The 27,123-nt window shown below is 38.2% G+C and overlaps 1 protein-coding gene across 6 annotated transcripts in view; it reads right to left on the minus strand.

Annotated features, from left to right (window-relative positions):
- CDK14 (cyclin dependent kinase 14) overlaps positions 1–27,123 on the minus strand; it is a 321,807-nt gene that overhangs the window by 249,069 nt on the left and 45,615 nt on the right. The window contains exon 1 of one of the 6 annotated variants that reach the window (XM_074864774.1): positions 16,844–16,913. The exons of 3 other annotated variants lie outside the window; for them this stretch is intronic. Coding sequence is in view for 1 of the 3 variants with exons in the window: in XM_074864759.1 (XP_074720860.1) it covers positions 4,578–4,652 (75 nt within the window). In the remaining 2 variants the exon portion in view is untranslated. Of the gene's footprint in view, positions 1–4,577; positions 4,723–4,837; positions 4,957–16,843; positions 16,914–27,123 lie in introns of those variants that run through there. 2 more of the 6 variants (XM_074864782.1, XM_074864759.1) reach the window with 2 other exon arrangements.

A 27,123-nucleotide genomic window follows, 5' to 3' on the forward strand; every position in this document is an offset into this window, starting at 1 on the left:
CAGTATATCAAGTTTCTCATGAAAATATTTCACAAAACTGAGACTGACTGCAGATATTTTGCATGGCTTTTCCTGCACGGCTGCCTACCAGCAGTATAATCACATTTTATGATTATATAATTTTATGTATCTGGACTACATTGCCAAATACAGGGAATTCCTTGCCAACTTGAAAGTTATGGGTGGTGGTTCCACCGCTTTCCCAGGGAGCAGCAAAACCAACCGCCACCCCACCATCATTAAACTGTAGAACTTTCCAAGACAACTGCATGACATCAAAATAACATTTCTATAGCCAATATTTATCAATGGAACCAATTTCTTCATTGAAAAACCTACTATTTACAGGGAAGTCTGAGCAAGCGTTTTTTACACATATTTTCTACAGGTTTAAATACATTTTCTTTGCACTTACACAAAGATTTAATAAACTGGGAGTGGACATATTCAACTGTACTAAACCTGCAGACTGAAAAGCATCAGAAATTAATTAAATGAAGCTGAGCTTTCACAATACATAAAACAGGCATTATCCTTTTTTAAAGTGGTTTTATTTCCTCACTGCTCACTTGGTAACATTTGGTATTTTCCTCTTCAGGTAAGTTGTATTCAATTTAGTATTAGATTATAAACATCCTACACAGCAAAACTGAAAAACAACTAAAATGAATTCTGTACAACTTCCAGGATAGAACGATACAGACTGGGTCAAAAGCTTGCTGATATGATGTTTGCTACCAGCTTAGATTATTTTACATTTATATAATGTCTAGCTGAAATTTATCACAAATCTTTTTCAATCAGAAGCTGCAACAGATATCCTAGTCAGCAACATGAGATAGCAAGTTCTACTGTAGCATTAACTTACCCAAATTTTAATAATAAATTCTAAAACTTTTTGCAAAACAGAAATCTCCACCCACAGTTTTCACACCATTTCTGACTAGCACACAATCACAGAGTAAGACAATTTACAGATAAAACTGCCTGTTTCTGTGTCCTCTGTGGACCAGTCCAGAACTGATACAGGAACTTCAGAGAAAGTCCATCCACCCAGGAATATGATAAACAAAAGAGCAAGCTCACAATACTGCTTCAGTTCACCAGCAATAGAGGGAAAAGCCTGAAAGTTACTTTTACAGAGGCAAAATGATCTGTTTATGCTGTTGATTCAAAAATCTTATAATACAAAATCACCCCCCTGAATTCAACATCCAGCATCATGCTAAATTGCTATTTCACTACTTGCCTTTAGCTAAATTGTTAAATCCAGAATTATACGTAGGCTTATGTTAGGGAGTGGAATGAAAGGGATCAGTGAAAAATATGCCACATGTGAAAGAGATGCATATAATCAATAATTCTGACAATATACAATACACTTATCTTACAAGCAAACAGTAGTCACAGAAAAGTATTTACTGAACTACAAGAAAACTTAGAAATCACCAAGTACAAGAAAGAAGCACTTCATGACTGATGGAGCTACTGCTGGGAGAAGTTGTCGTGACACTAATGTTGTGATAGCAGGATTAAAAAAAAAATAAAGTCCTTAAGAGTCTGTTCCTTAACTAACCAACTTTCCATTCACGCATCCTTTTGCCATGGTACCAAAAGAAAAACCTAATCAAAGATGTTGGAAACCAGCATGGACCTACCTAAGGGAACTCAAGCTCAGAAAACATGATACTTAACCTGTTCTTCCTGAATTAAGAATACCAGCTACATTTTTCTTTAGTTCAGAAATAGGCTTTGGAGCACTGGTATCACACAGTCTCTCTGTTGTTTCAATTAATATTTGCTGGGATACTCCTTCATTTCAACATGGTTTGTAAGCTATAATTACCATTGTATCAGTACCTGAAACATTTAGAAAAATTTTAACACTAGTGTTATCAAACCCGATTTACAAACCATGTATAGCACTGCCTGACAACTGAATATTTTTACCTTGCCGGGACTTCAAAGGGAAATAACCCTAACAAAGCTGTCTGGATGTCCTTGGCAGCTCCTGTGACCTTTAAGGGGCACATCTACTCACATTTATACAGAAGTCACTGAATACAACAGCCTGAAGCCTCACCTGACCCAGGCCAAGCATTCGCACAAGCCTTCTCTCCAGCGAATTCCTACTGACCACTTAGGTCAGGCCAGGACGGCGTACTGAAACCTGCATGAGGCAAAAACTCAGTGGTAGCTGGCACCGTGCAAGGATTTCCCTTAAAGGACAAAATAATCTCTTACCTCCAGCAGCTGGAGCCCAGCAGAGCTGTGTGACTCACTCTCGCAGTACCCGCACCAGCTACCCCTTGGGATCGACTAGGCATATTTGTACTGAGGTCTAAGCACAGGCCCTTTTAACAATACCATCCATTTCCTTGTCTGTGGGGTCTCTGGGAAAAACAAGAACTGCCTGCATGAGACAGCATGAGACAGACCTCCTCGGAGGTCAACTTTTTAAATAGCCCACCCAAGCTTACAGTGTGAGGGAAAAAAATGTTAAAAACTGTGCATGTGTTTTTGGCTTTAGGGTTTTTTTGCTTGTTTTTAAGATTTACACAGCAAAATAGCTAAAAAGAGATAGGTGACCATTTTTGCTATAGGACTTCAAAGGCTGGCTAACTTGTTTGCACTAAGATGCGTTGTTGATGATTTTTCATCTGCTCAGCTCCAACTTTTTGAAGTTCTTTCTATCTGGAGTCAGAGACATGAAGGAGACTATGGCAAACATTCACTCCTCAGGTAAGCTCTTATCTCCTGCTGTGACAGACCTCAGCTTCACTACAAAACTGATCCACGCAGCAAAGATCACCATCTTTATAGAGCACTCGGCACTAACCGCCTATTAAACTACGTATTTCCCACATTTACCATCTGCATTCTTAACTTGTTGGCCACGTTTTCCACATTATATGTTATTTTTTCCCTCCTAGTTAATTTGGGATCTGTGTTTAAATATTACCATAGGAAATATTAATTACCAATAAAAAATGTCCAAAATATTACTAATTTCTTAAGCTCAGAAAACTAAAATGGAAGCACTCCAGAGACAGTAGTAACACAGTGAACAGAGCTGATGGTTTTATATTTGGGGAGAAAAAACACTTGGAGGAAGAAAGCTGGCTGAAGCAACAATTTTCATATATATGTAGATGAAAAAGTATCACTAAGAAAAAAACTGTAATTTAAAATTTGCTTTAAAAAATCCCATGTGCCTAAGAGTCTCTGAACTTTCACTCCTGGTACAACATGAGAGCAAACACAAATGGTTGGATTACTTCTATGCATTAAACAATGGCAGGCAAATGCACCCAAGATTTATAATTTATTAATAGGTATGACAGTATAAGCAAAGGAAAACTTCCACTGAAAAATGCTTGCACTTGAAATAATTACTGTAATAGTAACATTCAAGGTTATTCTTGACCAAAATAAAAGCATCTCTACTTTCTGAGACAAAACTATGCAAATTAAGTTTGTATACAGTGTGAAACAGCCCACTTCAAATCACTTATGTTGCAGTGCATACAGTGTCATACGTTTAGAAAAAAAAATTTTTAAATAAGGAACTCCAGCAAAATAATAATGAAACCTTCAGAAAATAATTGAGATAGGACTGAATCTTCCCCCTTTAATCATATTCAGTGACAAAGAAGAAAAAACCCTTAATTGGCAAGTACAGAAAAAGCAAACATGAATCCCTGTCAAACAAGTTATTTGATCCCACAATGATACATAACTGATCTCTTCTTGGAGTATATTTCACTTACTGCATAAAGTATAAATATGCTCCTCTAGAAATAAAGCCCTCTGCTTTTATCCTTAACTAGTAATAGCAAAAACCATATTTCATCACTCTATCATTACCACAGTTGGTTTCCTTTAAATGCTAGAACATATGGTGAAATATTTTTTTTGTTCAGTTCCACTGGATTTCTTTTGAGATTAATCTATGGCTTGATCTACACCTGAAACACACTAGCTGTCAAGTCATCAAAAATAATTTAAATTATTCCATACAATGGCCACATTTTAATCTTTCTGTCTTGTATTGATGATAACTGCTGCTTTTTTCCTCCTCTCTTTCCCTGAACACGCTGCTGCTCTAAGCTTTCATACATTGAAATATTCCACTAAGATCCAAACCGCTGCCAACACACTCCTACATAAGCATTCAAGAATGACTACTTAAAATGACTACCTCAATTTTTATTAAATAAAGACAGCATGCAAGAGAAATAAAATAATCACAGAGGTTAACAAGGCAAAAAGATATTCTGACATCCGTGATATAGCATGTATTTATACAGGATCATTTTAATTTTATCTTCCACCACCAAGCAAATCTGTAACTGATAAAGACATTTATTCAGATCTAGGAAGATGCAGACTTGTTAGCAGAGATGAAAAAGTGGTTGATCACGTCCTTCACTCACTCATCCCAAAGGGCATTCAGCCAAGCATATATTGGAAAAAATTGCCCACACTATCCTCTTAATACAATAATAAATAAGGCTGCTGGAGAGAGTAATAAAAAGCTGTACTGAGAAAAGCATCGCTTTTAAGCTTTCCCCTACCTTTTCCCTGATATTTACAAACCGCAGGCAGTGCTGCCGGGGAGCCTCACCAGGGTGGCTGCCGAGAGGTCTCATGTGGCACTCCCAGCTTCCCACCGCCTCCCTCTGCCTGGATGTTAAGCATTCCTGAGAAAGCCCACCCTGACATGCACAGAATGAATCCTGCTCAAGTTGGAAGCATGTGATAACCAGGCTTCAGACTGAAACAGGAAACTCCAGCACCAAATTAATCCCAGAGATTTAAACAAGCCCCATCTTACCGTTTTGCTGTTGGCCAGATCAGGTTAGATTCACCTGCAACTCTTTGGCATCTCTCTAGCAATGTTAGTGTTTGCAGTCAGGCCGGGCTCATTCAGCAACTGAATTCACAACATCTTTCTGCACTAGCAAGCTGAAATGGTACGGCTGTACTACAGCTAAGAAAGGGGGAAATCTAAAGCAGAAAACAAAGAAATCCCTCAAGACAGGGTAATCCCAGTGGAGTAAAATATAAAAGGTACAGATGAGCACCAAGGGTACAATATTTCTTTGTCTAAATTTCATCAGCAATACCATGCTCTTTCTAAAAATATTTTTTTTTTTTAAATATATGATGGACTTGCCTGTGGAGTTCCCAGAAAGGCAGAGTATCCAGGCTCTGCAGCAGCATTGCAGCCAAAGTAACCATGCATATGCTATCTAGGCAATTTACAGCCGTTTTTTGAAAAGATATTGATTTACAATGTAGCACTGCTTCAACCCAACACAGAACTGCAGCCAAAATATCTAATAGTGATTTCATAGGAATTAAGGAAAAAAACTCAACATTCAATCAAAAGGATGTAACTAATCATTCCCAATTCAATTATGTCAGAGTCCTGAAGGAAATCAGCAAGTTCTTGAGTGACAAATGATATTAAAGCAATAATCTATGGGCATCTGGAAATAAGCACTATGAAAACCACTTGTCCACTTTTACAGAAACAATAAATATGAAAAAGCATTTAAAATGTATTGAGCCAAAATATGATCTCTGAAGTTAATTTTAGCATTGTAAGGATGAAACGTAGTATTTAATTTATGAACATACAAAATATGCAAAGCTGTGAGTAAGCAACAGACACCTACTCCGTGCTGGGAAGCCACTCCTGAGCCCAAGCGAGCTTGGCTGCGGTACGAGGGAAAAGAGGGCAGCAGAAGCAAACCCTCAGGGAGGGCTTCTCCAAAAGGGAGGCAGTGCATCTTCTCCATCTCCTACTCCTACAGCAACCCCTGCTGGCCTGTGCTTCCGATGGCTCCTGGCTCCCCAGAAACCTCCCCAGTGTTGGGGGACCGCTGGACAGACTACACTAGGGCAGGGAGCAGTAACATATGCATAAGGGAAACCTTCAGGAGAGAAAGAACGCAGTTCAACTGTGTTTCATTTTTATGTAACGAGGAGGTGCAATGAACTAGCAGGTGAAAGTCAGCCCTGGCTCACACCCCAGGCAGCTCCTGTGACCCATGTCACAAACCATCAGAAACAGGCTCACCCGTAGAGTCCCACTTCAAAGAAAGCACAGCATGCTTAAACTCCACACATTTGCTCAAGTCCCACCACAGTCACCAACACATGCTTAAATACTTCTCAACTCAAGGCTCACAGCTGAATCTAGCATGAATGGCTTCAGTGATGATAAAACTTGAATGGCACGAGCAAATTCTGTAAGATGTGCCCAAAATTAAGTAGCACTTGTTAATTTTTCCCCTCATCTACTTCCCAACCTTAGTCACAATGGCATATTCCAGAAGTCTACTCAGTTTCTTAACTTGGTGTTTAAGCTGATAGAAGGCTTCACTTCCCCCCAAAAAAGACGACTTCCAATCTCTAGGCCAAAATTTTCTTCTTGAGTGTCTCAAGCATGGGGGTCCAAAGAAAACATGAAAAAAAGCTTCCAGTAGAAATGATGAGAAAATACATTCAGAACATTTAGATTTCTTGTCCTTATTCTGTCAACGTCAAATTTGTTCAAGGATGAGGGAGAACAGGACAGAAGGATCCTCAGAAAACAAACAAAAAAAACCCCAGAACTAGTGAGTAAGCACCATGTGCCAAAAGACAGGCACCACTTTTAAGGGAAAAGTTGTGGAAAGCCAAGGGGAAAGGGAACAGAGAAGGTGGAGAAACAGGGAACTGCATTCCAGAAGCAGGCAAGGTGTTGGGCAAAGACACAGAGACAGAAAGCAAGCCAAACAGTCCACAAAGTAATGTGACCTAATGCAAAGAAGCCAAACTCTTCCATATTTTAAAGTTAATTATTTTTACTGCATTAAAAAAAATCTGCACTTATTGTCATAAAGTCCTTCTTGTGGCCTTTGACACCGCTCAACAGATGCAATTCCAGTTGGGCTTTGGCTTTCCTAATTGCATCACTGCACACTTGGACAATGTCTCTGTATTCCCTTCTGGTTACTTGTCCCCGCTGCCACCTTCTGTATGCTTCCTTTTTATGTTTGAGTTTTGTTAGGAACTCCTTGTTCATCCATGCAGGCCTCTCAGCATTTTTGCCTGACTGCCTACTATTCTTACCCTCTCCTTCCCCTCTGCTAGATTAAATCATCCAAGAGAGAGGAGGGGAGAGAGGAAGCAAGGGAGAAAGGCAGTGAACTGTTGCCTCCTCTCCAAAAAGTAATAACCACACGCAGTAATTTGTACAAGTATCATATGTCCGTATGAGCCCATTTTCTCCTCATAGAAGAAACTGCATAACTAATGAGCCACTCCTCCTCAACACATACCCTTCCATTTTGACAACTGCAGATTGAATATACAAGGCAAAAGTAAACACACTTCACAGTTTTGAAAATTTACTCACTTGTGAAAGCCATTTGGACATCTAGCCAGGCACTTCATAAGCCACTGATAGTATTTCATAAAAATTGATTTAACAAGATGCTTAAAAAGTTGCATTCAGAAACAGAGGACTGGATGGGACAACATCTGTACAAGTCCTGTTCAGTTCCTTGCTATCACAGGCGATCACAAAATATGACCCCTTCCCTAAATTGGTAAGTTTGAGTGTAGTTTGAAGTTAGAATACATAGAGTACACAAGACATGACCTTAATAAAACAACCCAGAAGTGACAAAAATGTGTTGAATGCAAAGAAAATTTTTATCATAAGATGGCAAGTGAAGCAGTGAATAATATTGCACAATGGAATGTGTGACAAGTTGTCCAAGTACAACATGCTGTTAAACTTGTGTCACAATATCAATATTTGAACTATACCATCTGCATTATCTGGTATGGTGGGACTTCACTTAAAAAGTCACTCTCTGAAATAAAATGCAATGTAACACAGCGCCAAGTATGTTTGCAACTTTTAAGACCAGAAAAGAGATTTTACGGTTTTAGGAACTGATTCCAGATATGCTTTGCATTATGAAGAATGTTTAAAGTGCAAGTTCAAAGGGAAGTACAACATGGAGAACACTGTGTAATGATTTTACACATCTGAAAAACACTTCAAATCAGTCCAGATACATTTTCAACTCAGTGAAAGCAGTCTTTGCAGGCTTTGCATTGTTAATCCAATGACTCTGGACAATTATATTCTTTCTGTGCAAAAGGCAAACCTAACTCAACATTGCTAGCAAAGCCACATCTTCCTGTGAACACTAACAGTTACACTGAGATTGTTTTATTTGTTATTGATACTTTTGTGTTCATTGCTATGCCAGCAAAGATCTCATATAAATAAAATAATCCAGACTAAAACTCATTGGCACAATGTATCTGTGATAAGAAGTTGAATTTCGTCTTTTAACCTGAGTTCGGATTTCGTCTTATGGAAGCTGAATACTATTTTCCAAGCCTTACTTTTTTCTTCTTTGTTGTTAAGCTCTTAAAGGTATTGTACAAGTACTATTCTAAAGAATTCTGTTAGGCTCTAAATAGTAGCCAAAAGTACTTAAAGACAAGAAATGCAAAGGCCTGAGGCAGTTAGACCTGCAGCGTGATCAGCAGTTAATATACACAGATACCAGATGCAGAACTTAGTCAAGGTATGGAATTTCATGATTCTTCTACTTTTAAAAAGAAAGCAGATCTGTAGGCCCGCTGAGGGTGGGCACCTAGTTAGATGCCAAACGGGACTCAAATATACCTTACCCTGCAATAATAAAGCATGCCTTGCTACATAAAAACAAATAAACAGTCTTCTTCCAGCCATGCATTGCTCATACTTGCAAAAACAAACCCAAGTATTACACACCAACAGAATTCTATCTCATCTAGTACTGTGTTCATGCCCTTATAATATATTAAAACTATGCTGTAAAAAAATGCCTATCTGTAAAGAGCACGAAGCCTATACCATGTGTCAGGTAAAATATTCTGCATCTTCTTTGTCTAAATTCCTCATCCCCAACTGAAAGACAGTAAGTGATACCAGAATCATTCATCTTCAGCATCATACAGTTACATGTGCTGTCAACAGCAGCAACATTTCACTACAGAAATGGAGGTATCTTCATAATGCATTAATAAAATTCTAGACAAAAAATGCACCATAATTCCCAAGACTTATGACGTACCTGTATAAACACATAACCTCATGTTCTGGTGCTGAGTCTTAATGTTACTAATATATTGCGTACAAAGCAATACAAACCTAGACTATTCAGAAAAAAAGAGACATTTAAAATCAACATCTGTCAATCACTTTTCAAAAACACCACAAAGAACTCAAGCAGTATAAAACTCAAATGTATGCACTCTGTCTGGAAGATGATAAGAATCAGTAAGATGGCTTAGTGGAGTAGCTTTAGTTAAACTAACCCGTCTGCTATGACATACAATTCCTAAAACCACATGGCTGACAATTCTCATATTGGGAATATAAAACAAAAAAAACCAAACAAAAAAAACCCCTCACAAAACCCAACAAACCTAGCTAATCAGGAAAGAATATTTCTATGACACAAATTTTAATGATGAATAATAGAGACACAGTTTACGAAGTTTTTCTTTAGGGAGAGTTATAAAGAATTAACAATAGCTTTTTAATATCTACCAGTGTAAACCCCAGGGAAGAATCCCTGAAAATGTTTCATTTTTGAGTTACATACATTGCTACAGCTGATATCACACAGGGACAAAGCCCAATGACATCCCATTTCAAAGTCATCCATAGCATTATAGCTAGGAGAAGAAAGCTTTCTACAAATGAATTAAAACTTAACACAAAAAGAGTTCACCTTCATCTCTTTCTCAAGTTTAAATATGTCATGCACTGAAATTCTAATCTTATTTGAAAGCACTGGATTTTAGCTTCCCTTCATTTTCACTTTGAGATACTCACATGAAAGGCTTTGTTGTGTGTTTTTTTTATTTCACCTGATGTCTTTCTACATTGGAATGGAGAAAAAATCTTCATTTTTTTAACTAAAAAAAATATTTATGCATAAAATGTAGGCTATTGTGGTTAAAAAAAAAGCCAAATCAACCTCACATTCCTATGATGTAGATAAGAAGCTGGAGTAAGTTGCATGTTTACAGTATCCACTCTGAAAAATCTGTTCTACTCTTCTTCACTAAGCATTGTTCCTTTGAGCCACTATTTCAGTCCTTAAGGCTTTTGCTGTCTGCTGAGTTTGCCACACAACGCAAATGGTGAGTTCATGTTATGAGAACAGTAAAGCAACCACCTTGAGATGGGAGTAACTGTTAACAACTCTTGCACTGGAACTGAACTACCAACATACAAGTGAAAGACTTCAGCTCACCAGCACTGCTCAGCTGCCTCTATCCCTCCCTTACATGCTTTATTAACAAGGATAATCAAAATTTCTGGTGAAAAATCCACTGAGGATCACAGCAAAAGATCACATGATCTATGAATTCAAGTTCCATGGGCCAAGAACCTGGTGTCCTCTGTGAAAAGGGTAGAAGCTATATGGAAATAAGCATCCTACCGCTTTATAGCTTTAAACCAGTCTAGACTATGAAGTGATGAAACTCTGAAGACACCACAAATTGGATAATATGGACAACTACCTTAAGCATCATACACATTATTTTCAGAAAATGAATTGGAACTCCTGAGATCTTCCTCTGTGGCCTCTACAGTACACATAGAAACTACTTTTACATGATGTCAGACAGCTTCAGAAGGTGTTCTTGGATTACTTGAAACCCAAAATTAATCTACTTTAAAACGTAATTTATCCTGTATTTTCTCAATGAAAGACAGTGAGTGCTGAGGTGAATATAACTGCTCCATTAAGTAAAGACAACACTTTTGGCACTGAAGGAGGTTGATGGAGTATCTGCAGAAGAGCAAGGACTGTGTTTTAAAAAAAGCTAACAAAGTACCTACCTAGGAGCTCTTCTTTCACTGGCATTCACAATAAGATGGAACTGAGGAAATGTCACAATTATTCTTGTCTTCATTCTCTCACGTGGGACCTTGAACTACCCCAAAGTAATGAACTCAAGAGGTTTACATGATTGTGCATTTACATGAGGTTTACCTGCATACATCTCCAGTGGAATCCTGGCAGAACAACTTCCCTAAATTCCGTCTTTCCTGAAATTTGGTATCCAAATACCAAACCTGAAGGGGCAGAAGGAATCTCACAAGACATCTTCTCCAGGCTGTTGCTATAAGGAACCATCTGATTGGTTCTGTTTTCAGAGACAACTGCAACTGTTAACAAAAGAACCTCACAACAATGACATTCAATCCTAAATACAGTGTTCTGTAGCATGAGATAATTTCAGCAGTTATTTCAGGCTCCTCACAAGCTTCTTGCCTTTTAACTGGTCAACAACTATTTATATTTTTTCTCTTCACAATATTCTTCTTTGAGCTGTAACAAGTGGCAGAAGAACCACCAGCCCAGGAGCCACGGCACACTCTGTGGGTAGTACCACTGGCAGGTATCTGAGGTTCTGCTCTTTGTCACAGGAAGTTGCTGAGAAATACAAGGCACTATGAAGACATGTTTATTATAGCAATCTATAGAAAATGAATCCACAAACTCATCATGTGGAAGACCAAATAACTTATTCACTACCATCTCAGATGCCTTAATGGATTCAACATATATTATATTAGTCTCTGTGGCTGTTGTCTTACTATGGTGGGGACAATAACAGATGTGTTTATGTCAGGGAACAGTTATGCTGAACTAATACAGATTACATGTTCATATATAATGTACTATAGTAAGGTGTACAAATGAACCTTTCTTTTGGTTCTCCTAAATGGAGATTCAGTTCTCAGCCTTCCCTCGAGAGATGCTACAATCTTTCAGTTACCTGAACAGGTCATCACTGTAGAATAGTTATGAAGCCTTAATTTAATAAAGACTTTTTAAATATTAACATAAAGCTGTCAGAGGAACATACATAGTGATGTACAAGGTCAGAATAATTGTTCCTCTAGCCTGTTTCTGAAAGTAACCAAGTTTGTTAGAGGATAAGGGTAGACTTATGTGATTCTTCCCCCTGCATATCCTTCTGATCAGCAGTTTACTTCGTAATTCAAATATTAAATCCAGACCCATCCTTCACAACTTCGGGAAGGAACTTCACTTTTGAACTTTTATACCTTTGGCCTCCAGGTGGTGGAGAGTTACATAACACCATGCAGTTTGAAACCATTCCTTCTCTTGAAAACCAAAACAAAAAACCTCTGATTATTTCTTACAAAGTAGGAACTACAAAGCAGCTAAAAGCAGCTAAAGAAATATTGCACAATTATTCCCTCTTCACCAGCATAAATTCAGCTTGTGATCTTACAGGTTACTATCTCATCTTCCCTCATTCCTCTGTTCTATATTCTAATGGGACTTAATCTATTACCTTTCAACTCAATGGAAGCTATATTGCACTTCTAACTGATTATTCTTGTCTTCTCCCTCTGTGTCATCTTCGGTCTAATTTCTGTTTTATAATATTTGATATGGTATTTACACAAACAGGAATTCTGCAATAACATGATGGCAGCTTTGGTTTTGTTGTTTCTTTTCCTATTATTTTCTGAAGGTTTACTTGGTTTTAGACTACTGCTGAACACTGAGTCACTATCTTCAAGCTATTATCCAATGGCCCTGTAACTCTTATCCAGAATAATGTAATTTGTTTAGACTCACCATTACACATGCATAGTTGCAGTTAAGTTCTTCACATGTATCAGCTTGTACATATCAGCATGAAATGCAATTATCATTTTATCATCCAAATAGTCTATACTGCAGAATCCTTGGGTAACTTTTGGCAATTCAACCAAACAATAGCCTTTTTCAATGTGCCAATTTTTCATCCCTCTTCCATGTCTGTGTCTTCTGCCTGGAGGGTCAGTCACCATTCCCCTCTAGGTCTCAAAAATGGATATTTTACCTGTTCTGTATGGCATACATAACAGGTGTGACAAATGTATATGCATCATGCAAACCACAATGATTGGAAAAACTGATGATAGCAAAACACTAGGTTAGATGGTGGTGTGGTATGAGATTAAAAAAGATGCTGACGAAAATTTAAATAGAAACACTCATGTAATAGCTGATTTATGAATATTGTTGGTTTTCATGATCAAATATGAGAAGCAGCTGTGAAAATCATCTCCCCTCTTTCCAACTATATTTGCCTAGAAGGCTGCACTACCTAATGGACAAGAGTTTCACTGCAGTCACCCGTACCTTTGTTCTTTACTAATTAAATTGGCACAGAATGATGCACATCAAAAAGGCCTCAACCTGATGCAATGCCGAGTCAAGCGCTCACAGGAAACAAGCACCAGAACTGCAGGTATTGCACTAATATTTATCCGCTCTTTGGTTAAATACAAAGTGTTGCTTTTGACCTATAAAGCCCTTCACTGTTTGGGTCACTAGCCCCTTGCAGACTGCTTTTCTTGTCCCATTTTATCTCAGTAATTCAGACAAGAGGGTTGCATTCACCTGGGCATTCTCACTGAAGAGCACTTCAGTCCAGAAGAAGATAAAGCTTTAATGCATGTTGAGCAGCTTATCTATTTTCCCAGGACATCTTAGGTGAGAAATAGAAAGCATCTCAGGGAATTGAGCTGCTGAAGACATAAAACTTCAGAAAGGACAAGAGAAAAAAGCCTCTTCCTCGTACTACAAGAACTACCTCTACAAGATACAGTTAGTGGTATCACAGCTACTGCAGCTTACATGTCCACACTCATTCTCACAGAAAATTCCACCTAAAGGTGTTTTTTCCTCCTCAGACCACCTCTTTCAGCATCTCTGGAGCTAGATCCCATTAGAGTATGTTCTTAAATAAACTCCCTGGACATATTCTGCCCTACCAACTTCTTGTAAAGTAGCAGAACACAGATTTTCATGTGATGGAGCACACAGTGGCTACAGAAGGCTGGAATGGATTTATACATCAACATATTTGTTCTATTCAGCTCAAGAGCAAGTATATGGCCTATCTAGAAAATTCAAGAAGCCTCAAAGATTTTAATCATTAAAAAAGGAGCAAAATACTAATGGGGGGGGGGGGGGAATTTCCATTACCTTGTTTCAGATATTCAGTAATTTCTTGAATTTCAATAAGAATTTTAAGGAAACACACTGTTTCAGTCTAACAAGTTCAAATACAAATGAAACTTCTTTTTGGTTAAATGACATGGAAAAAATACATTGATTAATCTATCTAGTTTATATATCTTTCCTGTGTCAAGTCGAAGACTCCCTACCACATGAGAAAAGAGAAGAAAATAAGGCCTGTGACAAAACAGGTGAGTAATTCCATAGAACTGACAGGTTGAAGGTTGAGAATGGATATCTTCTTCCACTTAAATCACCACTACAGGATTTACAGCACAATGTTTCAAGCCAGAAAGTCTACAAAATATTGAACATTTACGGTTTTGCGTAAGAGCTCCTTGTAGTATTGGGGGGGGGGGGGGGGGCATGTTTGCTTCCAGACACCAGGAAAAAAAAAACACTGTTACAAGTAGTCATCATATATCAAAACCACCATACATTGCTTTAATACTTCAATATTTTTGTTTTGGCTATTTTGCAGGAGAAGAATGATGTAGTCATGCATCTCTCCTGAAGCATGGTTGCCCTGGTGCTCAAACACTTCCTTCTTCAGAACTCTCACAAGATTAAACCCACTTGCAATATTTTCTGTGGGAAAAAAAAGCAAACCTGGTACTATATTTAATTTCTGACTGATTTAGCAGAAGATTACTATGAAAAAAATTCTTACTGTACCATACAGCAAAGCAAAAACCCCTTAAATCAGTCATCCTCAAAATCTAAGAGGTCCCATGACTTTCTACATGCAGTTAAAATTATAACAATGTATTGTTTCAGATATTTTCTTAGAGAAATCTTACATTCTTTTCTAGAAAGGAACAATAAACTCTCAAAACATGAGGCAGCACAAGCTATATGTTTCATGGACAAAATTATGCAGCACTGAACACAATTTCTTCACAGTCTGCATATTAAGACACTTCTCTTATGAAGTAGAATCACTGATACTTGATTGTTCTGTTGTTCTTCCAATTAGTAAGATGTCTTCTTAATAAAATTAGTATTAACCTAGCAGCCTAGTCATTAAAATAGGACTCCTCTCTACTAGACTCGTTATAGACAGTGAAATGAGATGAGCATTCATAGCCAAACTGGCCACCTATTCAAGTGAAATAGGGAGGGAACCCCACCCTTCCTCACCTTCTGTTTCACTGGGGGGATTCGGAAGCAGAACAGTTGAAAGATAAGAGGAAAACTGATTAAGAAAACTGTAGTGATACAATTAAAAAAAAAAAGCCAAGAAGGAAACTTGTAGCAAGACGTGTACTTGTCAATTTAGCTATGTGCTCTCAGCCATAACATATCTTTTCTTTCTGTAAAATGTAGTTTTAGTTTGCAATCAGAACAATGTAATTGCAGTAACTTTACGCAATTGTTTCTCTCATGCTATCTAGTGTCTGATATTCAAATAAAGTATTCCATCTTCAGCCAGGTTGTGCCTGCCTCACATAATGCCAATGAGTAACAATATGCCACCCATGTAACATTAGGCAATCTTTACTCAGCTTTTAAGGTGTCACCCAAACTAAAAACAACCCAGCCTACAAATAGATGTACATGACCAGCAATAGGACACAAGGAAAAGGTTCTTCACTGAGAGGGTGATCAGTCACTGGAACAGGCTCCTCAGGGAAGTGGTCATGGCACCAACCCTGTCAGAGTTCAAGAAGCATCCGGATGACACTCTTAGTCACATGGTTTAGTTTTAGGTAGCCCCGCAAAGAGCCCTGCAAAGAGCCCTGCAAAGAGCCCTGCAAAGAGCCCTGCAAAGAGCCCTGCAAAGAGCTGGACTTGATGATCCTTATGGGTCCCTTCCAACTTAAGATATTCTACAATTCTTTGTATAGATTCCCATTTTATTGGCTAAAACCCTCTGTTTACAAAACCTTTTACAGGATCAGGAGCAATACTACATTTAATTATGAATGGTAAGTGGAAAAAGAGATCTAGAACAGGAGAAGCATCAAAACATATAAATTATGTTTCCCCTAAAGCATTTCAAGGACAAAGTACAACTTAAAGTTATGCTGAGGAAAGGTTTGAAGGCCTCAGAAATGTAAACGCTGCAAAACAACTCTTTTGAGGTATGATTCCCAACAGAATTGGATGTCTTTGAGAGAGCATATATGCGTGAGGTAGTCTGGCAAAACATTATGGTTACTGCCTGACAAAAATGACTGACAAAAATCCTGCAATGCTTTTACAGCTTATAATATTGAGGGCTCGTATGTCTAATAGGATATCTGTCTGTCCTCGGAAAGGGTTGTGGAAATAATTTAGAATGTAAAAAGACTGAGTACCAACAGATATGATTACTAAGGCAATAAAAATTCAGACAAGAAGAATTCCATCTAAGATTCCACTGACGCCACAGTGATAGAAAAAAACAAGCATGAGACCACTTTAAAATGTCTTATGGCTGCTTTTGAATTTCATATGCCAACCACAGATCTGACACTTCTCAAATGAACAGTTTCTATTTGAAATGTTACAATAAAAATACACCCCTCATACTCTACGCTTATATCCAAGGTGTTTATGTGCCTAGGGAGTCTCATTAACCTCAGTGCAACCAGTATGTTGAGAGATAAACACACAAAAGGCTGGTTGTTCTTTAACTGCCCGTGACAGCACAAACTACCAATTACAATACATGGACAGATGGTTAATTGGTTTTATCACAGTTTTCACAGCTCTGGGAAGGGGGACACCACCTTTCTCAATTTCTCTGAAGGCTAGTACCAGCAGCACAAGAAGAATTCATGTGTGAAGCCTCCTCGGGTCCTGTTGCCCTCCTTGGTCAAAAGAAAAAAAGGGAAAAAGAAAAAAGTTTTATAGTAGTTTACAAGACACACTCAACATCCCCAATGCAATTTTAAGTAGGTCTTCAGTATACACATTGATTTTATCTCTTAATTACTTTTGAAATGCTAAAAAGATTGTCACATAAACACCAAATTCTAAACATTTCAGAACAAAAACAAAGGTTATGAGACTCGCAATTAAGTTGTCAGGACTGACAACACTAAAACCCTGTGTACTGGGTTTGTGTGTGGTGGGGTTTTTGGTAGCAGGGTAGGGGGCTACAGCGGTGGCTCCTTGAGAAGCTTCTCAGAGCTCCCTCGGCTCCAAGTCAGACCCACCTCTGGCCAAGGCCGGGCCAATTAGCAATGGTGGCTGCGTCTCTGCGATAATGTATTTAAGAAGGAGAACCTGTGAGGAGGAGTTGGAGTTGTGAGGAGGAGTTGCAAGAAGGACACCTATGCAAACACTGAGGTCAGTGGAAGAAAGTAGGAGGAAGAGGGGGAGGTGCACTGGAGCAGAGTCCCCCATATCCCATGGTGAGACGGCAGGGCCAAACTCCCCTGCAGCCCATGGATGTCCACGGTGGAGCAGATGCCCACCTACAGCCCATGGAGGACCCCACATCGACGCAAGTGACTGCACCCAAAGAAGGCTGGGACTCTGCAGGAATAAGCCCCACAGTTCTGGTGTGGCACTGGGAGGATTGCAACATCCAGGATGGATCCACGCTGCAGCAGCTTGGGAAGTCCTGGGGCCCACAGGAAGGACTCACATCAGAGAAAATTCAGAGAGGACTGTCTCTCGTGAGAGGGACCCCACACTGGAGCAGGGGAGAATGCGATGAGTCCTCCCCCTGAGAAGGAAGGAGCAGCAGACTGATCGTAACCCCATTCCCTGCCCCCTGAGCCGCTGCAGGAGTTGGAGGGAGAGAGATTGGGAACAACACTGAGCCCAGCAAGAAGGAAGGGGTGGGGGGAAGGTGTTGTCAAGATGTGGTAATGCTTCTCACTGTCCCACTCTGTCTATTAAGTGGTGGTGTTGTTAGTGTTTGAATTAAAGTGATATTCTTTTTCTTCCCCTAAGGAGTCTGTCTTTTGCCCATAACCATAACAGATGAATCATACCTCCCTGTTGCCCTCTGAACTCAAACCATGACACCCCACTATAAAAAAAATGAGTAAAATAAGTGCAAGAAACAGTCTTCACAGATAAAGCTAAATTTTAACTGGACATTCTGGTTCCAATTCATTGTATATAGTATCGTTCGTTCCTCTAAAATACCTGATAACACAGGTCTCCCTCATACAGATTCATCTGTTGCTATATTGTTAGCAGGAAGACTAGATCACAGACTTCTGTAATTAAGTTTAAACAGTGACAATAATAATAGCTTCCATCCCAAAATGGATCAGCTGTGTGTAGGGCATGCGTATCAGTGAGTTTCACACCTATTTGCTGAAACAAAACAGGGAGGCTAAGGACTCCACAGAAAGATTTGAATTCCCAAAAGCACCTTGTGCTCCAAATATTAGACATCATCTTCTCCTACACTCCTAAACTCTTGCCCATTCTCCCTAAGATTGCTTCTGATTCTGCCTTCACTCCCAGCCCTCCATATCACTCTTATGCCCTCACCGTCCATACATGCCCATACACACCAATAGCCTTTTCTAATGCCATCCTGAACCCTCCAAATTCCTTGTTAGGCTCTTTTTTCTGCATATATTAGAAGCACTGAATATACTCAGTGAAAAAATAGCATCCTTGCTCTCACATTCTCCAGGTGCCTCAGATCATCACCTGAAACCTGAGGGGATATGTCACAGCAGCAGTCTGGCTTTGTCCCTTTTCAGATGCGAGTCCCTTCTCATGCTTCAGCATATGCACAGGCAACTTAGCACAGATCCTGTAAGAAGTCGCAGTATACTTCTGCAATATGAAATCCTTGAAGGTTTTAGCTATGCTTTAACAAATCTCCAATGTGCATTCATTAAGAGTTTTCTCAGCGTACCAAGTTTGGGAAAACTTGAATAAAATGATGAAAGCAGAATAAAAATCGATTTGGAATGAAGACTACTCCTTGCCAAACTTTAAGTGTTCGAGACAATAAGGATATGTAATTTCTAAAATTCCTTAACTTTCCTGAAAATCGGCATGTGCAAAGTGATGCAGTGAATAGCCTGGCTTTGCAGCTAGCACCTGCTATCAAGTGAGGAGAAAACAGCTCTTCCTTCCTTGCCATGGAGTCACAGCAACTCTGGGCTGCACTTGTACTCCTTCATAAATGTTGAGAGAAAGCAAGCAGAATAATTTGGATTTTTATTCAGCATAAAGAATAAAGGACGCCCTCCATCTCATCCTTCATAGTCCATACTTGTTTCTAGGTTGGTGTATTTCTGCTTCAAACAAGCACTGGAACTAAAACGATTTGCACAATGATTTTTTGATAGGCCTACTTACCGACTGTGTGTTTTAAAAAAACAGCTGGTAATTGGCGGTCAAACAATTCAAATCTGTCTTTGAAAAGTGTAGCTTAATAATACTGGCTCACTGTGGACTGTTTAATATGATGATTACCAGTAAGAGCTGCCAGTAGTATTTACAGAGTTCTGAAATAAATTATTGTCCCACACCTGAATAGTTAGACTATCATTTTCTTATCCTTATTCTTCCCTGCTAGTAGCAGGTGTCTATCATTAAAAAAATGAAACAGCCTTTGCAGCCCCATCATTCCAAGGATTATGCAAGGCCTGAGTGCTGCCATTTCTCAAGCTATTTCAATGCAAATGAAGATGTTACAGAGGCTCTTTCACAAGGCTGGAATATGAGAGGTTACTAGGTGAGAGCATGTACCAGTCTTTGTGCAACTCTGGGAAAGACAATACAGGTTTCAAAGTTGGTGCATCGTTTGATATGATCTCGAATTTCAAGGGGCTTGGGATTTGCTTGACTAAATCAATATTTCAGCCTCTATTCTTACTCTGCCAACTGTATTCCCCTAAAGCTCAACTTTTAAGAAAGCAGGGGGCAAGATATCATTGAATATTAAACTGCGTAATACACCTCCATTGCATAAACTGTAGCAAACAACATATATCAAGTGCATCCCTGGGGTCAGTTTCCAGAAATATTCATTTACATTTTTTAATTGCTGCTTTTCATTTCAAACCCAGGTAATATAAACAACATTAAGCCTGCCCTTATCAAACAGCTGTTCTTTAACCAAAATCTCAAGTCAAAGTAATAAAAGTGAATACCAATTAAAGGCATGAACCCATTTCCATATGATGCACCAACAAGCCTGTATATTAGTACTAGAACAAAAAACCTAGCAGCAGATTTTTAAACATACATACAAGAAAAGAAAGCCACAAAATAAAAAATCCACTTTATTATGTAAGTAAAAAGATAAAAACCCACAAACCTGGCCCTCCTTTAGCAAAGGCCACTGCATGCATGAAGACGATACACGTAACAGAACCACGAATACACACAGTGTAAAATAAAAAATAAACCTACCCCAAACCCAAAAAAACAACCAAAAAACCCAAACCCTAAAACCACACATGCAAATTTAAATCTGAAGTGCTACAAGCATTCCCTGAATCACACATTACATTTAACTGGCATACTTTAATGTATGTAAATCCCTTCTGAACAAACCAAGATGTTAACATAAGCTTGGCATAAGTCCAACCAACATATTAATATGCAAAAATTATGACTATACCCCTTGTTCTTAAACAATTAAAACAGATTCCTCTTACTTCTTTTATCATAGAAGTTAGGGAAAAGGTAGGATGGTGCACTGTTACCTGTTAATTTGCACTGCAAAATATGGTTTTACCACAATCACAGAATGGTTTGTGTTGGAAGGGACCTTAAAGATCATCTCATTCCAACCCCCTGCCATGGGCAGGGACACTTTCCACTAGACCAGGTTGCTCAGAGCCCCGTCCAACCTGGCCTTGAGCACTTCCAGGGAGGGGGCAGCCACAGCTTCTCTGGGCAACCTGTTCCAGTGTCTCACCACCCTCACAGGAAAGAATTTCTTCCTTACATCTAATTTAGATCTACCCTCTTTCAGTTTAAAGCCTCTGTCCTATCACTACATGCCCTTGTAAAAAGTCCCTCTCCAGCTTTCCTGTAGGCTCCCTTTAGGTACCGGAAGGCCACCATAAGGTCTCCCCAGAGCTTTCTCTTCTCCAGGCTGCACAACCCCAACTCTCTCAGCCTGTCTTCATAGGAGAGGTGCTCCAGCCCCCTGATCATCTTCGTGGCCCTCCTCTGGACTTGCTCCAGTAGGTCCATGTCCTTCTTAGGTTGGGGGCCCCACAACTAAATGCAGTACTCATCAAGGTGCAGTCTCATGAGAGCAGAGTAGATATAATATCTTAAGAGCAGAAATAAGTTAGCTGTTTTCTAGTGTAGAGGCTTTCCTTAGACTGTTGCATGAAGCCCTTACACTTAAAACATCAGAAATAAAGCGCTCATTCACAAGAACGTGCCAGACTTCATTCTTAGCGGAGGTTTATTTCATTGTTTTTTCAAAAATCATACCTATCCAAAAAACACATTAGACAGGATAAAACTTCTTTGTGTTATGGGGGCAAAGGAAATCAATACTGCATAACTTTTGTCTGACTTCACCTTTGTACTGCCAAGGCCATCCTCCCTTCCACTGTAACATCTGAATACCTTCAAGACATGTTAAGAATGTATCTTTAATATCCACTGAGAAAGATAATCATTTTCTTCTCCTTCAGATGGAAAATTAAGGCTCAGATGTTTAATAACTTGCCAAAAGCAACATAGCACTTTCTCTGCCAGAAGAAAAGAAATGATATTTGAATGCAGCTTGATTCTGAGGTTAGTACTGTGAAATCTGATGTATTAATTTAGTCCTGGCCTTTTACACAAATTTTATTCTTCTATCAGGTTGGCAAACTTCAATGACAGCATCTCCTTCAATGTTGCTTTAATGTCTTCCACTCAATAGAACAACCTTAGGGTTTTAAAGTTTGCTATTAAACTATTACCTTGGCTTAACATTAGCATCAACAATTAGTATTAAAGACATGAAATAAAATTAGATTTAAGGCATTATGCACAATACCAGAAACATGTCATCTTTACACCCTTTGTTCATGTCTTCCAAAAACATTTTCTTCACTCACTGTAACCTAGTAAGATATGCCTCTATCATAATATTCCCCTTAAAAAAGAAATTATGTTTCTTAAGTGCTGAACTGCAACTGATTGCAAAGCAGCCATGACTACAGAACACTTGCAATACTTTAAAAGCCCTAGAATTCACTCATGCCACAACTACAGCACACACTTCAGAGAAAATGTGCAGAAATTCATACAACTTAATGTGAAAAGTAATCACATTATGGAAATGCTTGGTCATTGCACCATAGGTAGCACAGGGTCAGCATTGCTTCATCTCCATCATTTCTTGACTCCTTGCAGGCATTTTTAAAATACATTTTATATAAAGTGAATTTTTTTTCATTTGTATTTGGTTTCAACCAGAAAATTGTGTAGCTATGATTTTGAACAAAAATATAGAAGGCAGCTTCTCAAATTTAACTGTCTGAGCTTTACTGGATCACTACCCATGCGCATGCATAACTGTACGTACCTACAACACATACCTAGTTACGTTTGCAAACCATCACACACCCAGCAAACTCAGAGATGCACATTACTCAGGTTCCACATGACCTTACACTCCACATCACCTGCGGTCACTGACCTAACCACAGATTGCTCAAAAATATTTGAGCACGTTTTGCACTGACAGTGTGTTACCTAAACACTTCTGAAGCAGTTTTAGGGTTGGCAGGGCTAAAATATCTACTGTGTTTAAACATTACAAACCTACACCAAACAATCACTGAAATTTAAACCATTCAATCTTAATTCCTGGCCTCTATCATATTTCATGTTAAACATATTATGAAATAAAAAGCTTTCTTCTATCTGCTCTCAGAGGAACTAACGCTGCCCCTTCTCCCAAAATTTTCACTAGAACATCAACATTGCTTGGATTTAAGTCACCAAATACTTAGCCTAGCCTCATGAGTAGCAACTGCAAATAAAAGGCCCCAAACAACACATTGACAAATATGGATATAAGTAATATATTCATGGCTACTGACAACAGTCAGAAAACAGCAGAAATATACTGCATTTAGCTCCCAAGAATTAGCATTGCTGGATCAGCATTAATACAGGCAACAGATTTGCAAAGTGTAATGAGGTTTCAGAAGACAAATAGGGAAGTCATTGCATATGACTCCAGGCTTTGTTTCACCTCCCTCACAACTGTAAAAGTCATGCCTTTACTTATCAGTACATTTTATATAACCTGCACAGTAGACTCGGTTCTTTGGGGATTTTGGGGGGAGGTTGTTTTTTTAATTGCTTTGATTCTTGTTTTTACACAGAAACACGGATCAGACATGGTTACATAAGAAGCAATAAGGATCATCACAGGAAAACATTTTGCAATAAGTACATGACTTTGTTGAGAAATGGCAGCACTGAATGAATATAATGAAAACTGTCTTCTTTACTGTGCACTATAATAAGAAAATTACCCCCTGAATGAAAATCCAGTGACCTGTTCTCAGACACATCAGCTGCTGGCTCCTTAGACAAACTGTGGGTCCTCAACTACACCTTTATTTACAGCACATTGTTAGATTTAAAATTTAACCCCAGGATCTTTTATGGGCCACTAATGACAGGATTTTTTGCCTGCAAGAATAAAACCCACTGACAGATATAGAAGTTTGTCCTACTTATGTCCATTGAAAATAAATTTAATCATCCATTTTAATCAAGTTGAAAAAGTTATTTTAGAACTTGTTTTAAATTTGCACAAAATTATTTTCCTTAAATCATTACATAGTATCAGTTGGTAATCATTAAAAGACCTGTATTCAACTAACTAGAATTGTTACATTAAATTTACAATTTCTTCCAAGCAAGAAATACACATAATTTCTGAAGCTCATTGCTGTAAGTATTCAAACTCTTAATTTACATTTTTAGTATTAGAAAACATGTAATTGATGTTTATTAAATAGAAAACAAAAATTATTTCCATATAATTTGTCTTAAGCAGCATTTAAAAGGAAACTGGAACTAAAATACATTAATACCATGATTTAAAATTTTTCAGTAAATAAAACCATTTTAAATGGTAGACAAGAAAAAATACAAAAATAAGTTTTATCTTTTAACAAGTACATTATTGTCTGCAGTTACTATAATCAGGAAGGTTTCTCATTGCTACTTTTTTTTGTGACTGGAGAACTGGTACTTGTCATCGCTTCAGGCTCATTTTTGCAGATACACTGAAGATGAGAACAAAGACTCCTGATTTTCAGCTTTCAAATAGCTTCCAGTCTCTGAATAAACTAGTTATTGAATTAAGAAAACATTTGTTGAAAATTTTATTTCTGCAGAAATAACCATTACTGTCAAAAGCTGATTTAGAATAAGAGGTTAACAGTTTGACTTGAAACTTCAGCAGAAAGGTATTTCTTTCCCCCCACCCAGTAAACTTTGCAAATTTTTTTCCAGTTAAAACTATTTTAAGTCATAGTGCTTTAAACATTGATGTAACATTATAAAAAAGTAAAATTTAAAAATTTTTTTTGCTCACTTGTCTTTAAAGTACTTTTCCATCACCCTATCTATTTGCATAATCCTTAAGTTAGCTGAGTTGTATAAGAACATACACAAAATACTTTTCAATGGCATGTTTCCATGACATTCCCACCTCTCTCCAAACATAGAGAAAATCTGTTTCCACTCCACTGATTTCACTGCAGTCCCAGATAAGCTGCATTCTTCATGAGTCTATTTGTCGTATCAGAGCTTACAGTTAAAACATTAGCTCAATTTTTCATAATCGGTTAATAATGGAGGTACAGAAATACTTCCTCTAATCATTTCAGCTAGACAAGTGTTTATATTCCTATCTGACTCCGAAGCCCCTCTGTCACTGCTCAGCGCTGCCAACTGCTCTCCGGCAGCACTCCAGCTGCTTCCCTGTCGCACAGCTGGCACAGTCAAAACCCTCTGCTCACATTTTACCCACTCAAACGGCTGGCATCCCAGTGGATTAAGCTGTTCCTGTGCACAGAGCAGATATCAATTTTACAAAGACCTGACACTCCCTCACCTTCCAAATCACTGATTCAAGTCACTAATCTAGTCTCCTACTCATAAACACATTATCAAGACCTGCAATTTGATACAGCATACCATAGGAAAACCATAACAAACTGGGAACATTTATTTACTTAAATGGACTAACATGTGACAAGAGTGGTCTGCATTACTCTGTAACATGCAGAGTCAAACACACTGGGAGGGGGATGGCTGTAAAACTAGCAAATAAAGCAGGATAGATTAAAAAAAGGTTGAAGCAATTTTAGCAGATGTTTACTGAAGGAAAGCTCAAGGGACACAAACAGAGAAGGTAAAAATGCCAAAAATGAAAAAAAAAAAAAAAAAAAGGGGGGGGGGGTGTGTGGGGTGTGAAGGGGAAGACAACACTTTTGGCCAGAACAGAGATAGATGGATGCAATCAGGTTCTGGAGACCTCTGAAACTAAGACTTTGGAGTTTAAAGTAAAGCAGGGATAAAAAGGCTTTATCCTAAAACAAACCCAACACTAATTTCCTTGTTCCATTTGGAGAAAGACGCTACAGTACTGCATCAGAGAAATCAAAGCTCAGCACCATATGTAGGAACCCTCTTTATCTGCAAGACTTAAGACTTCAAAACAGCCTAACTCACGTACAGGTGACATTAACAGCCATTAGACAAAAGCCAGCCTGGGTTTAAGGCATCCAGACTGGTAGAAAAAAAAACCTGTCAGCCGGCACAGAAAACTACCTTGTAAGGAAAATTCACCTCTATGTTAGAAATTGTGGACACCTGGTTTTCCATGATTTTTCTGGGAAAGAGAAGGGGAAAAGCAGGAACATTAAAACTTATTTCCTTCACATATTTATTCAGGGGTCATTCTTCAATGAACATTTTGTTATACTACGTTCTGTAGCTTTTGAGAATTTAAGTGGATTCAGCAAGCACAAGGGCTTTGCTGTGGATGCCATAAAGTTTTTAACCTCAGAAACTGCATGAAAACAACCCAGAAAGTGACTGTGGCCACAAAATACAAGCAGCAAAGAAACTTCTCGTATAAAAGGCCTGGAGATTTTCCACATTCATACACCAAAATTAACACATTCCCTGGTAAGTAAGAAAAAGCTGAGTATGACACACTGCAAACCCTTAAACAAAAGGCATTCTAAACACTTTAAACGTTTCTATCACATAACTGAGAACTGAAGAAGAAAAATATGCTTTTTACAGACATAGAGACTTTAAAGAAATTAGCCTTTTGCTAAATAAATTTTAGCAAATAAATTACTGCCTGCAAGGCAGAATTTTTGACTGATTAGGATTAATCCAATCGAAAAGTTTTTTATGCCGTAGAAAAAAAAGATACTTTTCTTCAAAATGTCTCCAATTTTCTCCACAGACCTTTCTTGAAATACTTTTTGTAGGATATATTATTATGAAACAACTTTTATTTTCGCATCAACCACACTGCAGGCAGTATTTTAAGAAGACTGTCCAATAAAAAGCTTAGTTAATGACCTAGTTTCCAATTGCGCTTTTACAATACATCATTTATCCCAGAGCAAATGAGTATCACTGAATACTCTATAATAATTTACTTATTCTCTAAGTAAGCACAGGAAAACAAGTTATTAATCTAATGTATTATTTGCTGAATGTCTGTTTATAAGGCCCTACAACATATTTACAGCACATTACCCACCACTATGGGTGTCAGTGTTGATATCTTTATTACACATTAATCACATCATTTCTTTGGTTGCAATACAATACTAGTCAGTAGATGAAAGGATGCAGTATGCATGCACACTACAAAATAGGGCTACAGAAAAATAAGGCTACATATTTAATAGCCTGCACATGCAAGTATGATTTATGGTTAAATGTCTACTTCTCAGAATAGTGAAAACACTATTGTTGAAGTCCCACCACATCATTTTACAAGCTAATAAGTATGGAATAGCACAGTGTATTTCCAGCCACTTATAACAAACCAGACATTCTAGATTTTGTATTT

This window comes from Strix uralensis, chromosome 1 (assembly GCF_047716275.1).
Source record: "Strix uralensis isolate ZFMK-TIS-50842 chromosome 1, bStrUra1, whole genome shotgun sequence".
Lineage (NCBI taxonomy): Eukaryota > Metazoa > Chordata > Aves > Strigiformes > Strigidae > Strix > Strix uralensis.